General features: G+C 48.1%; 1 protein-coding gene across 6 annotated transcripts in view; it reads left to right on the forward strand.

Annotated features, from left to right (window-relative positions):
- COASY (Coenzyme A synthase) overlaps nucleotides 1-14,509 on the forward strand; it is a 57,631-nt gene that overhangs the window by 20,272 nt on the left and 22,850 nt on the right. For all 6 annotated transcript variants that reach the window (XM_030221073.1, XM_030221072.1, XM_030221076.1 and 3 more), the window contains exons 6-7: nucleotides 1,847-1,911; nucleotides 11,973-12,057. In XM_030221073.1, coding sequence (XP_030076933.1) covers nucleotides 1,847-1,911; nucleotides 11,973-12,057 — 150 coding nt within the window. The remainder of the gene's footprint in view (nucleotides 1-1,846; nucleotides 1,912-11,972; nucleotides 12,058-14,509) is intronic.

Here is a 14,509-nt window from a genome sequence, read left to right on the forward strand (position 1 = left end):
CCAGTGTGACAGTAATTATGTACTTACATAAGGGCCTCTCATCACCTCCTTTCTCCTACTGGCCATTCCTCTTCCTATGCACCCAAGCACCCTTCTAGCTTTTGCTGTCACCTTTTCTACTTGTTTGGCCACCTTAAGATCATCTCATACGAAGCTTGAAGAATGGTCCGGAATTTGGAAGCTAAGATTTAATGCTAAAAAATGCAGGGTGCAGTTGGGCTGCAAAAACCCAAGGGAACAGTACGGTTTAGGGGGTGAAGAATTTCTGTGCAAGAAAGAGGAGTGGGACTTGGGTGTGATTATATGTGATGAGACGAGCTGATGTGGTCCCTCTTCACAAAAGTGGAGACAGGGAAGGAGTGGGAAGCTACAGGCCGGTAGGTCTCACATTAATAGAAGGAAAAATAATGGAGTTGCTGCTGAAGGACAAGATAGTTAACTTTCTAGAAGCCAAGGAGTTGCAGGATCTGAGGCAACATGGCTTTACCAAAGGAAAATCCTGCCAATCGAATCTGATTGGTTTCTTTGATTAGATGACCAAAGAACTGAATAAAGGACATGCACTAGATGTAATTTACTTGGATTTCAGCAACGCCTTTGATACAGTTCCTCACAAAAGACTCCTTAGTAAGCTGAGAGGGCTGAACTTAGGACCCAAAGTGGTGAACTGGATAGGAAACTGGTTGGCCGACAGGTGGCAGAAGGTTCTGGGGTCGATTCTGTTTAATATATTTGTGAGAGACTTTGCTGAAGGATTAGAAGGACAAGTTTGCCTTTCTGTAGATGACACAAAGATAGAAAATGGAAAACAGATGAAGCAGATACGTACGTGGAAAACAATATTTAATAAATATAGATCAATAAAAAATTAGCAAGCCCGACACAGGCCGTGTTTCGCCCAACTGGGCTGCATCAGGGGCTAATAAATATCTGTATGATCATATCATCTCCACTTGAATATCTATTTGTTGAATTCGCAGTTGAAACGCACACCTTGACAGATGGCACTTCACAAAAAAGAATCGTTCAAAAGCTGTGAGTCGACATATGCCACCATAAAATTTTAGATATTTAGATATTCAAGTGGAGATGATATGATCATACAGATATTTATTAGCCCCTGATGCAGCCCAGTTGGGCGAAACACGGCCTGTGTCGGGCTTGCTAATTTTTTATTGATCTATATTTATTAAATATTGTTTTCCACGTACGTATCTGCTTCGTCTGTTTTCCATCTTGGAGTTTGCAGATCGATTACCCTGTTGTTTTCAATGACACAAAGATAGACAGTCTAGAGCAAAGGGGTCTTAACCCACTTCTTGGTTCACACCTTGCCAGTCAGATTTTCAGGGTTGTATTGCATTGTATGCAAATCTAATTTATCTCATGCATATTCAGTGACTTGCTGGGTGTGAACCAAGGACTGGGTTGAGAACCCCTGGTCTAGAGCAAAATTAAATACACATAAGCCAGTGGTTTCAAGGACACTTACTTCTCTACAACAAAAGAATTAAAACATTGCTTTATTCAATTTATAGTAAAGAGAAAGATTCAGAAAAGGCAGAGGAATATCTATCTTATCTATCTGTATTTTCCATCTTTGCTGACACCTTATGCTGTCTAGTATAATGTTTTATTGTGTTGGCATTGTAATGTAGCATATTATGCCATTCTTTGTATTTTTACTGCTGTAATTTTCTATTGCCTATGTTCGACTTATTCTTGCTGTACACCACCTTAAGTGAATTCCTTCAAAAAGGTGATAAATAAATATGTAAATCAAATAAATACTGATTCTTTGCATAGAAATACTGCAGTGAAAGTCTTGCTCACTCTTATCCTGCAGATATTGTAAAGGAAGATGGAACGATAAACCGAAAGGTACTGGGCAGCAAGGTATTTGCAGACAAGGTAAAAATCAAATCAGACTGTAAATGTTTAGCTGCTCTCTGTTTATAATTGTCCCCATTTGCCAAAAGATATATATTTTTTTTCTGAACTAGCAGATAATTTACTGCAACGGGATGTCCTTGTAGCTTCAGGTCTGATGTAGGATCACAGGGCCCCCCCTAATCCCTTGTAGCTCCAGCTTTGGTTTAGGGTCACAGGAGCCGTATTCCTCTTGTTCCTTTTTCAAGCTCAGAACACAGTACACCCTTTAAGGGAGTGAAATAAAATAACCTAAATCCATAAAAATAAGCTTAAAAAATACTCCCCTTTCCCATTTTTGTGCTTAAAATTGCCTTAGCATGTTGACTTATCCTGTAAGGAGCCCTAGAGCAGCAGAGTCACCAGGGCTGGAAGTTTATTTAGCATTGTGGGGTAATAAAGATTTTTTAAAAAAGGGTTCCAGGGGTGATCTGGGAAATTATAGCCCAGTAAGCCTGACTTCAGTGCCGGGCAAAATAGTGGAAACTATTATAAAGAATATAATTATGGAACACACATAGACAAACGTGGTTTAATGGGAGAGAGTCAGCATGGGTTCAGCTAAGGAGGTAAGGGAAAGGGGTTACATTCAAAGCAGTTTATATATTATATATAGAAACTTATTTTGTACCTGGGGCAATGGAGGGTTAAGTGACTTGCCCAGAGTCACAAGGAGCTGCAGTGGGAATCGAACTCAGTTCACTAAGGGGGAAGCCTTGCCTCACCAATTTGCTTTATTTCTTTGAAGGCATGATTAAACATGTGGATAAAGGTGAGCTGGTTGATGGGAGTGTATCTAGATTTTCAGAAAGATTTTGACAAAGCCTTTCATGAGAGACTCCTGAGAAAATTGTCATGTAATAGGAGGCAATGTTCTGTTGTGGATTAGGAATTGGTTATTGGACAGGGTTAAATGGTCATTTCTTTCAGTGGAGGAGGGTGAATAGTGGAGTGCCACAGGGATCTGTACTGGGACTAGTGCTATTTAATTGACCAATGGCCCTCCCCTTCGCAGTTTTTTTCCTCAAACCCCTTGTCCCCCAGATTCAGAACCTTAACTCTTCTCTCTTATCTGCTCTGGATAGAGTTGTCCCTTTTCGTACCACTCATGCACCTTGGTTTTCGCAGGAGCTCAGGCTTCTCAAAATTCAGCTTTGCATTACTGAGTGTGTTTTGCACAATCACTCACCTTCTGCCTCTCTTCTTTTCCACTCTCGCTATCAACAATATCAGGCTGTGCTTCACATATCCAAAAGTGACTGCTTCTCTCGTCATATCCTTAACTCAGCCAACAAATCTCGGACTCTTTTTTTTCAACTTTTGAGATCTGTCGCCCCCCTCTGATACCTCTACTCCATCCTTTGACCCCTCTAGTCACTCACCCTGTAAATTAGGCACTTTTTTGCAAACGAAGACACAATCCTTTGTGCAGCTTTCTCTGCTGGCCCCTCCAACTCTATGTTCAACCCCCCCCCCCCCCCGTTTCCCCCACCAATACTGATGGTTGGCTGTCTCTCGAGTTCAAGTCCCGGTACAGCTCCCTGTGACTCTGGACAAGTCACTTAACCTCAGTATGACACCGATTATCTGGATGTCCAATTATCCGGACCAGTACGGCCAGAGTTCTGTACTATAGTTTGTAATGGTTTTCGCCAACTTATTGTTGAAAATAAAACTAATGTTCAACATACAATGCTCTGATTGTGTTCTCTTTTTAAAAAGCTAGTATGTCCAATCATCCGGATTTATGATTCTCCGAGGACAAGCAGGCTGCTTGTTCTCACTGATGGGTTGACGTCCTCGGCAGCCCCCTCCATCGGAAAGTTTACTAGCAAAGGCCTTTGCTAGTCCTCGCGCGCCCATGCGCACCGCGCATGCGCGGCCGTCTTCCCGCCCGAAACCGGCTCGAGCCGGCCAGTCTTCTTTCGTCCGCACTCGGTACGGTCGTGTTACGCCGTTCGTGCCCCAGAGAGTCGACCTCGCGCGTCCTTTTCGACGTGTTTTTCCTATTTTTTCCTTGAAAAAGTTCGGGAAGCGCTCCGGAAGTGTTCCGGAAGACCCTTTCGGGTTTTCTGCCCTTCCCGTATTTCTCAGTTTTTTGCCCCGTAAGTTTTCTTTCGTTGTCGGGGTAGGCCTCTTTTGGCCTCGGTCGAGATTTTCTCCCTCTAAATTTTGGTGCTTCAATTTTCGCCATTTCGGCTTTTGATTTCGCCGGCGTGATTTTTCCGCCCATGACATCGAAGCCTTCCAGCGGCTTCAAGAAGTGCACCCAGTGCGCCCGGGTAATCTCGCTCACTGATAGGCACTCTGCGTGTCTTCAGTGTCTAGGGGCCCAGCACCGCCCTCAGAACTGCAGTCTGTGTTCCCTGTTACAAAGGCGGACTCAGGTGGCGAGATTAGCCCAGTGGAACGTTTTGTTCTCGGGCTCTTCGTCGGCATCGGCACCGGAGGCATCGAGTGCATCGACGTCGTCAGCGTCCGGACCATCTTCCTTGGCTGCCGCTCCATCGACTGCATCGAGGCATCGGACCTCTGCATCGGCGCCGAGGCATCGGGCGACTGTATCGACGTCGGTGGTACCGAGACTTCGTCTGCTGATGTCGTCGGACGGAGGTGCATCGTCAGGAGTGCAGGTGAGGGCTGTCCATTCCCCTGCTGGTGGCGGTGAGCCTTCGGGTGGGTCTCCTCCTACCCTGAGGGCTCCTGCGGTACAGCCCCCCCGGGATCGACCTTCTTCGGTCTCGGCCCCGAGGAAGCGACGGATGGATTCTACGTCCTCCTCGTCGGTGCCGGGGAGCTCCGGTGACATGCTTCGGAAGAAGTCGAAGAAGCATCGACACCGGTCTCCTCCCCATGTCGGCACCGAGAGCTCTGGGTCGCCGAGGGATTCGGCACCCAGCAGGCATCGGCACCGAGAGGACCGCTCACCCTCTGTTCAGGAGGTGTCGATGCGCTCCACTCTGGACAGCCCGGAACAGCCTCCTCGCCCGGAACAGGTTCTGACGTCGACGCCTGCATCGTCCTCTCAGCCTTTCTCTGCAGCCGCTCTAAACGAGAGCCTCCGGGCCGTTCTCCCAGAGATTCTGGGAGAGCTGTTGCGCCCTACCCCTCCGGTACCGGCGGTGCTTGCGCCTCCGGTACCGTCGAGCGTGGCGCCGGCTGGCCCATCGCCCAGGTTGAGGTCCCCGACGTCGGTACCGCGTGCGGTGCCGACCGCGGCCACCTCCCAGGAAGGCTCCCCGACTACGTCGGCGGAGGGAGCTTCGCCGATGCGGGCGAGGGAGTCTACCTCTCGACGCCCCCACCGTGGACGGGGTTCCACCGAGTCGAGCAGGGCGAGGTTGCAGACACAGGTTCGTGAACTTGTGTCTGACACTGAGGGTGAGGCCTCGTGGGAGGAAGAGGAGGACCCCAGATATTTCTCTGACGAGGAGTCTGAGGGTCTTCCTTCTGATCCCACTCCCTCTCCTGAGAGACAGCTTTCTCCTCCCGAGAGTCTGTCTTTTGCTTCCTTTGTCCGGGAGATGTCTACGGCCATCCCCTTCCCGGTGGTTGTGGAGGACGAGCCCAGGGCTGAAATGTTTGAGCTCCTGGACTATCCTTCTCCACCTAAGGAAGCGTCCACTGTTCCCTTGCACCATGTCCTGAAAAAGACATTGCTTGCGAACTGGACCAAGCCACTAAGTAATCCCCACATTCCCAAGAAGATCGAGTCCCAGTACCGGATCCATGGGGACCCAGAGCTGATGCGCACTCAGTTGCCTCATGACTCTGGAGTTGTGGATTTGGCCCTAAAGAAGGCTAAGAGTTCTAGGGAGCATGCTTCGGCGCCCCCGGGCAAAGACCCTAGAACCTTAGACTCCTTTGGGAGGAAGGCCTACCATTCTTCTATGCTCGTGTCCAAGATCCAGTCTTACCAGCTCTACACGAGCATACACATGCGGAACAATGTGCGGCAGTTGGCGGGCTTGGTTGATGCTCTTCCCCCTGAGCAAGCCAAGCCTTTTCAGGAGGTGGTCAGGCAGCTGAAGGCGTGCAGAAAATTCCTGGCCAGAGGAGTTTATGACACTTTTGATGTTGCGTCCAGGGCCGCTGCTCAAGGTGTGGTGATGCGCAGGCTCTCATGGCTGCGTGCCGCCGACCTGGAGAATAGACTCCAGCAGCGGATTGCGGACTCGCCTTGCCGTGCGGACAACATTTTTGGAGAAAAAGTCGAGCAGGTGGTAGAGTCTCTCCACCAGCGGGACACCGCATTCGACAAGTTCTCCCGCCGGCAGCCTTCAGCCTCTACCTCTACAGGTAGAAGATTTTTCGGGGGAAGGAAGACTGGTCCCTATGCTTCTGGTAAGCGTAGGTACAATCCTCCTTCCCGACAGCCTGCGGCCCAGGCTAAGCCCCAGCGCGCTCGCTCTCGTCAGCAGCGTGCGCCTCAGCAAGGCCCCGCGGCTCCCCAGCAAAAGCAAGGGGCGAGCTTTTGACTGGCTCCAGCAGAGCATAGCCGACATCCAAGTGTCAGTGCCGGGCGACCTGCCGGTCGGGGGGAGGTTGAAAGCTTTTCACCAAAGGTGGCCTCTCATAACCTCCGATCAGTGGGTTCTGCAAATAGTCCGGCAGGGATACACCCTCAATTTGGCATCAAAACCTCCAAATTGTCCACCGGGGGCTCAGTCTTACAGCTTCCAGCACAAGCAGGTACTTGCAGAGGAACTCTCCGCCCTTCTCAGCTCCAATGCGGTCGAGCCCGTGCCATCCGGGCAAGAAGGGCTGGGATTCTATTCCAGGTACTTCCTTGTGGAAAAGAAAACAGGGGGGATGCGTCCCATCCTAGACCTAAGGGCCCTGAACAAATATCTCGTAAAAGAAAAGTTCAGGATGCTTTCCCTGGGCACCCTTCTCCCCATGATTCAGCAAAACGATTGGCTATGCTCTCTGGACTTGAAGGATGCCTACACACACATCCCGATACTGCCAGCTCACAGACAGTACCTGCGATTTCAGTTGGGCACACGCCACTTCCAGTACTGTGTGCTGCCCTTTGGGCTCGCCTCTGCGCCCAGGGTGTTCACAAAGTGCCTAGCTGTGGTAGCAGCGGCACTTCGCAGGCTGGGGGTGCACGTGTTCCCATATCTCGACGATTGGCTGGTAAAGAACACATCCGAGGCAGGAGCCCTGCAGTCCATGCAGATGACTATTCGCCTCCTGGAGCTACTGGGGTTTGTGATAAATTACCCAAAGTCCCATCTTCTCCCAGTGCAGAAACTCGAATTCATAGGAGCCCTGCTGGATTCTCGGACGGCTCGCGCCTATCTCCCAGAGGCGAGAGCCAACAACTTGTTGTCCCTCGTCTCGCGGGTGCGAGCGTCCCAGCAGATCACAGCTCGGCAGATGTTGAGATTGCTGGGCCACATGGCCTCCACAGTTCATGTGACTCCCATGGCCCGCCTTCACATGAGATCTGCTCAATGGACCCTAGCCTCCCAGTGGTATCAGGCCGCTGGGGGTCTAGAGGAAGTGATCCACCTGTCCACGAGTTTTCTCGAATCCCTGTATTGGTGGACGATTTGCTCCAATTTGACTCTGGGACGTCCCTTCCAAATTCCTCAGCCACAAAAAGTGCTGACCACGGATGCGTCTCTCCTGGGATGGGGAGCTCATGTCGATGGGCTTCACACCCAAGGAAGTTGGTCCCTCCAAGAACGCGATCTACAGATCAATCTTCTGGAGTTGCGAGCGATCTGGAACGCTCTGAAGGCTTTCAGAGATCGGCTGTCCCACCAAATTATCCAAATTCAGACAGACAACCAGGTTGCCATGTACTATGTCAACAAGCAGGGGGGCACCGGATCTCGCCCCCTGTGTCAGGAAGCCGTCAGCATGTGGCTCTGGGCTCGCCGTCAAGGCATGGTGCTCCAAGCCACATATCTGGCAGGCGTAAACAACAGTCTGGCCGACAGGTTGAGCAGGATTATGCAACCTCACGAGTGGTCGCTCAATTCCCGTGTGGTACGACAGATCTTCCAGGCGTGGGGCACCCCCCTGGTGGATCTCTTCGCATCTCGAGTGAACCACAAAGTCCCTCAGTTCTGTTCCAGGCTTCAGGCCCACGGCAGACTGGCATCGGATGCCTTCCTCCTGGATTGGGGGGAGGGCCTGCTGTATGCTTATCCTCCCATCCCTCTGGTGGGGAAGACTTTGCTGAAACTCAAGCAAGACCGAGGCACCATGATTCTGATTGCTCCTTTTTGGCCGCGTCAGATCTGGTTCCCCCTTCTTCTGGAGTTATCCTCCGAAGAACCGTGGAGATTGGAGTGTTTTCCGACCCTCATCACACAGGACGAGGGGGCGCTTCTGCATCCCAACCTCCAGTCTCTGGCTCTCACGGCCTGGATGTTGAGGGCGTAGACTTTGCCTCTTTGGGTCTGTCAGAGGGTGTCTCCCGCATCTTGCTTGCTTCCAGGAAAGATTCCACTAAGAGGAGTTACCTCTTCCATTGGAGGAGGTTTGCCGTCTGGTGTGACAGCAAGGCCCTAGATCCTCGCTCTTGTCCTACACAGACCCTGCTTGAATACCTTCTGCACTTGTCTGAGTCTGGTCTCAAGACCAACTCTGTAAGGGTTCACCTTAGTGCAATCAGTGCATACCATTACCGTGTGGAAGGTAAGCCGATCTCAGGACAGCCTTTAGTTGTTCGCTTCATGAGAGGTTTGCTTTTGTCAAAGCCCCCTGTCAAGCCTCCTACAGTGTCATGGGATCTCAATGTCGTTCTCACCCAGCTGATGAAACCTCCTTTTGAGCCACTGAATTCCTGCCATCTGAAGTACTTGACCTGGAAGGTCATTTTCTTGGTGGCAGTTACTTCAGCTCGTAGAGTCAGTGAGCTTCAGGCCCTGGTAGCCCAGGCCCCTTACACCAAATTTCATCATAACAGAGTAGTCCTCCGCACTCACCCTAAGTTCCTACCAAAGGTTGTGTCGGAGTTCCATCTGAACCAGTCAATTGTCTTGCCAACATTCTTCCCCCGTCCTCATTCCTGCCCTGCTGAACGTCAGCTGCACACATTGGACTGCAAGAGAGCATTGGCCTTCTACCTGGAGCGGACACAGCCCCACAGACAGTCCGCCCAATTGTTTGTTTCTTTTGACCCCAATAGGAGGGGAGTGGCTGTAGGGAAACGCACCATATCCAATTGGCTAGCAGATTGCATTTCCTTCACTTACGCCCAGGCGGGGCTGGCTCTTGAGGGTCATGTCACGGCTCATAATGTTAGAGCCATGGCTGCGTCGGTAGCCCACTTGAAGTCAGCCTCCATTGAAGAAATATGCAAAGCTGCGACGTGGGCATCTGTCCACACATTCACATCTCATTACTGCCTGCAGCAGGATACCCGACGCGACAGTCGGTTCGGGCAGTCAGTTCTTCAGAACCTGTTTGGGCTTTAGGATCCAACTCCACCCCCCGAGGGCCCTGTTTGTTCTGTTCCAGGCTGCACTCTCAGTTAGTTGGTAAATTTTTTAGGTCAATCTCAGTTATGTCCTCGCTGTTGCGAGGCCCAATTGACCATGGTTGTTGTTTTGAGTGAGCCTGGGGGCTAGGGATACCCCATCAGTGAGAACAAGCAGCCTGCTTGTCCTCGGAGAAAGCGAATGCTACATACCTGTAGAAGGTATTCTCCGAGGACAGCAGGCTGATTGTTCTCACAAACCCGCCCGCCTCCCCTTTGGAGTTGTGTCTTCCCTGAAGTGTATTGTCTTGCTACATACTGGACTGGCCGGCTCGAGCCGGTTTCGGGCGGGAAGACGGCCGCGCATGCGCGGTGCGCATGGGCGCGCGAGGACTAGCAAAGGCCTTTGCTAGTAAACTTTCCGATGGAGGGGGCTGCCGAGGACGTCAACCCATCAGTGAGAACAATCAGCCTGCTGTCCTCGGAGAATACCTTCTACAGGTATGTAGCATTCGCTTTATCCGGACCATCTCCCTGCAGAGGATAGTCCGGATAATCGGTGTCGAACTGTACCTGTATATAATATGTAAACCACTTGGATTGTAACCACAGAAAGGTGGTATATCAAATCACATCCCCTTTATAGAGGATTTTATTTAAGTGAATTTGAGTAGTTCTGTCCCACTGTGGAGTGGAGGAGTAGCCTAATGGTTAGTGCAGTGGGCTGAGATCATGGGTTCGATTCCCACTGCAGCTCCTTGTGACCATGGGCAAGTCACTTAACCCTCCGTTGCCCCAGGTACAAAATAAGTACCTTATGCATAATATGTAACCACTTTGATTGTAACCACAGAAAGGCGGTATATCAAGTCCCATTTCCCTTTCTCTATTTGAGATTCTACATGGATTGTTGCTACTGGAGGAGTAGCCTAGTGGTTAGTGCAGCAGACTTTGGTCCTGGGGAACTGGGTTCACTTAACCCTCCATTGCCCCTGGTACAAAATAAGTACCTGAATATATGTAAATCGCTTTGAATGTAGTTGCAAAAACCTCAGAAAGGCGGTATATCAAGTCCCATTTCCCTATTTGAAATTCTACATGAAATGTTGAAACTATTTCTAGATTCTAGATGGAATGTTGCTACTATTTGAGATTCTACATGGAATGTTGCTATTCCACTATTTGCTCCTATCCAAAGGAACTTTGTTTTCTCCTTATTGGGTTTTAAACAAATCGAAATACAATATTCCTTTAATTCCATACACTTGTGAACATGATCTAAATTTTCCGCCCAGGTTTGCAGACAAGGTAAAAATCCTGCAATATCATCTGCGTAAATATAACGAATAAATCCAACCTCAAATACAAATCAACTTACGCATCCAGCTTTTCCTACATAAGTACACAACTGTGGAACGCATTACCGAAAGCCTTGAAAACAACATACAACCACCTAAATTTCCGGAAATCACTAAAAACCAACCTGTTTGAAAAGGCATACCCTACCGACCCAACCTAATAGCCAGATCTCTGCAACACAACAAAAGTAAAGTACGTAATGGACATAACACAACTCTTCTGTTGACTGCTCCACACAAAACTTTTATTACCACAGCACCACTTTGTATTTGTTCACACCGGAGTCTGCGAACGCATCTCTGGCACTATGTAAGCCACATTGAGCCTGCAAATAGGTGGGAAAATGTGGGATACAAATAGTAAAAAATAATAATAATAACCTGATTTAATAAAATGCCCAAAGATTGCATAAGTAAATTGAAAAGTGTTGGTGAAAGAGGGGAACTTTGTGGCACACCACACAACACTTTCCAGTTTTTCTGAAAGGATCCCATCCATTTTTACTGCGTAATTGCTATTCATAAACCAATCCAATGTCTTTTCTTGAATACCACATTGGTGCAATATATTAAACATGATCTTCCTTACCAGGTCAAAAGCGCTTGAAAGATTGAATTGTAATACAGTAGCAAATTGTCCTTTACTTAATAGACTTTTTCCACGCGCTATCAAAGAGCCAGTCGCAGTTTCAGTGCTATTGTTGGATCTAAAACATTACATTATGGCCACTGGTTGACATCATGCTGTTCTTGCTTTCTGGACTAACTAAACTCAGGGGCCCCTTATACAAAGGCTTGCTGAAAAATGGCCTGCGGTAGTTTAGACGTGTGTTTTGGGCGCACGCAGAATCATTTTTCAGCGCATCTGTAAAAAATGCCTTTTTAAAAATTTTGCCAAAAATGGACGTGTGGCAAAATGAAAATTGCCGTGTGTTCATTTTGGGTCTCAGACCTTACTGCCAGCCATTGACCTAGCGGTAAAGTCTCGGGCGGTAATGACCTACGCGCAGCAAATGCCACTTGGCGTGCATCCAATATGTACGTCTTACCACAAGAGCCACGCGGTAGCTGGGCGGTAACTCCATTTTGGCGTGCATTGGGCATACGTAGACACTTACGCGGCTTAGTAAAAGGGCCTCTCATATAATAAAATCATAAAACAGCATAAAGCGTAAAGATCAGTAATGACTTCTTTTATTTTAACTTGTTTTTTCCAGAGATATGATTTTTATTTGTCTTCTTAGGAGCAGTTAAAGCGCCTGACAGACATCGTCTGGCCTGCAATAGCCACGCTTGCTAAACAGCAGATAGCAGAGGCCGCTGCTCAAGGTAACAGTTTTTGAGCTGCTTTTAAAATAGCAGTAGTATTATATTTTTGAAGCAGGAGGGAGGCAGCAGCAGAAGAGTTACGGTCAGAAAGAAATGTGAGTGTCTTTCCTGTAGCTGGCCCTCTTTACTCACCTCAGAGTAGTGAATGACACGGGGACGGGGACCCGCAGTAACCGTGGGGACGGGGACAGATCCCACGGGGACTGTATGGGGATGGGGACAATCTTTATCTCCATGTCACTTTCTACTTTGAAGCGTGTTAATGAACTGGACTGTTATTTATATTTGATTGATGGAGATGACAATATTTTTATTTTTTGGAAGAACAAGCAAATATGCTGGCCACAGCTAGCAAAATTTGCATGGGGGATCCTGTACATCTTGCTACCAGCACATCTGAGAAGACATCTTCTATTGCAGGAGGGACTGTGGAAGACAGGAAAGCTAGACTGAATCCTGAGATTGTTGATGATTTCTTATTCATCCACAGATTAAAAAATCTCCTCTCTAGGGCATACACAACGGGTTGTATTTTGAACCCCTGGACAATTTAACAAGGTGGATTAGGATTCCTTGGGGTAGTAGAAGTCAGCTATTGTTGGGGTTGGAAGAGTAGAGGGTGGTGGTGGTGGTGGGAGGGTTATTATAGCTGCCAGTTGTTATTGCTTTGTAATTTATACATAACAGTTGCACAGCATATTCCTTTTTATACTTTAATAAAAAGATTTAAATATAAAATCATAAGTGTTTGAGGCGTCTGCAGATGAGAACAGAGCCCGTGGGGACGGAGACAGAACCCATGGAGACGGGACGGGGACAAATTTTGTCCTCGTGTCATTCTCTACCTCAGAGCAAAGAGAGCAGTACAGACCTTTCAGCATGTAGTCAGCAGGCATCCTGCAGGGATCTCGATGGGAACAAAACTGTGAGAGGAGGTACCCTGCCAGACTTGTGATGAGAGAGAAATCAATTCTGCCACCTTCAGATAAATGAATTATTCATGCTGAACAATGAAATGATGAAACATTTTACTGTAACAAGAAAAGGTTAAAGAATGGACCAGTTTAGTGAGGAAAACATAGATTTGATTATTTATTTATTTATTTAAAACTTGTATACATGGAAGAAAGCTACCTGGCTAGTCACACACAAGGACTACACCGGCTAGAGGAAAGAAGGGACAGGGGAGATATGATACAGACGTTTAAATACTTCAAAGATATTAATATAGAAACAAATCTTTTGCAGAGAAGGGGAAACGGTAAAACTAGAGGACATGAGCTGAGGTAGCGGGGTGGTAGACTTAGGAGTAATGTCAGAAAACTCTTTTTCACAGAGAGGGTGGTCGATGCCTGGAATGACCTCCCGAGGGAGATAGTGGGGGGGGGGGGGGGGGACTGACAGAATTCAAAAAGGCATAGGATGAACACAGATGATATCTAATTAGAAAACAAATGATATTAAAAAAAACAAAACTTAAAGGGTTGTATATGTGTTTGCATGTCAAGTGGTGCTTCGATGGCGACTCTGGCTGCATCAACTGAGGCTGGTGCTGGTCTGGCTTGTACAGTTTGAGTCCCACATATGGTGATCCAGTTTAGGGTGGAGTGGAGAGAGCTTTGACGGAAACGCCAGTGGTTTGAAATGTGAGGACAGTGCTGCTGGGCAGACTTTTACGGTCTTTCCCTGCTGGAATGGGCTTTGATGGCAACTCCAGTAGTTGGAACACAAGGACAGAGCCGGGCGGACTCCTATGGTCTATGTCCCAGAAACACCAAAAAAAGACCATGATCAAGTATATAATATCATGTTCGTTGTTGATTTAAATCTTGAATTGATAATGAATGTGACTATTGGGCAGACTGGATGGACCACTCAGATCTTTATCTGCCGTCATTGACTATGTTACCATGTATGTGTGGGTATGGCCACTAACTGGTTAAGGCCCATTGAGGATAAATCTGACAGAAAATAGCATTCCAAGAAAAGACAACATCAAAATGGAGAAAAACACTCACTATAGGGAAACACAAATGAAAATACAAAAGTGCTTTTATATATAGACAATAGCATTCTGGTAGGTTGCATCATTCACCTGAAGATTAAAATCATCCACAATCCAAACCATAAATTTATAATCCATCCCCAATTCCAGAATTCCATCAGTCTCTCCCATGAGGAATATAAACCCCACTTTACACAAAGAGGGTCCAGAGCCTGAGGTGGGGGGCACAGTTTAGCCGGCCGCCGATCCCCCCGTCGCCCCTCTCCTGTCACCGCTGCCAGGTACCTTCGCTGGCGGAGGTCCCCAACCACTGCCAGCCGAAGTCTTCTTCAGCGCCAGTCTCAGGCACATTCGCTGATCTGTTTCTGTGAGTCCTCTTCGGTACCGAGGAGTTTCGATGACGGGCGTCGAGCGAAGGCTAAGAAGCATCGATGCACGATACCGGGA

The sequence above is a fragment of the Microcaecilia unicolor genome, chromosome 12 (assembly GCF_901765095.1).
Source record: "Microcaecilia unicolor chromosome 12, aMicUni1.1, whole genome shotgun sequence".
Taxonomy (NCBI): Eukaryota; Metazoa; Chordata; class Amphibia; order Gymnophiona; family Siphonopidae; genus Microcaecilia; species Microcaecilia unicolor.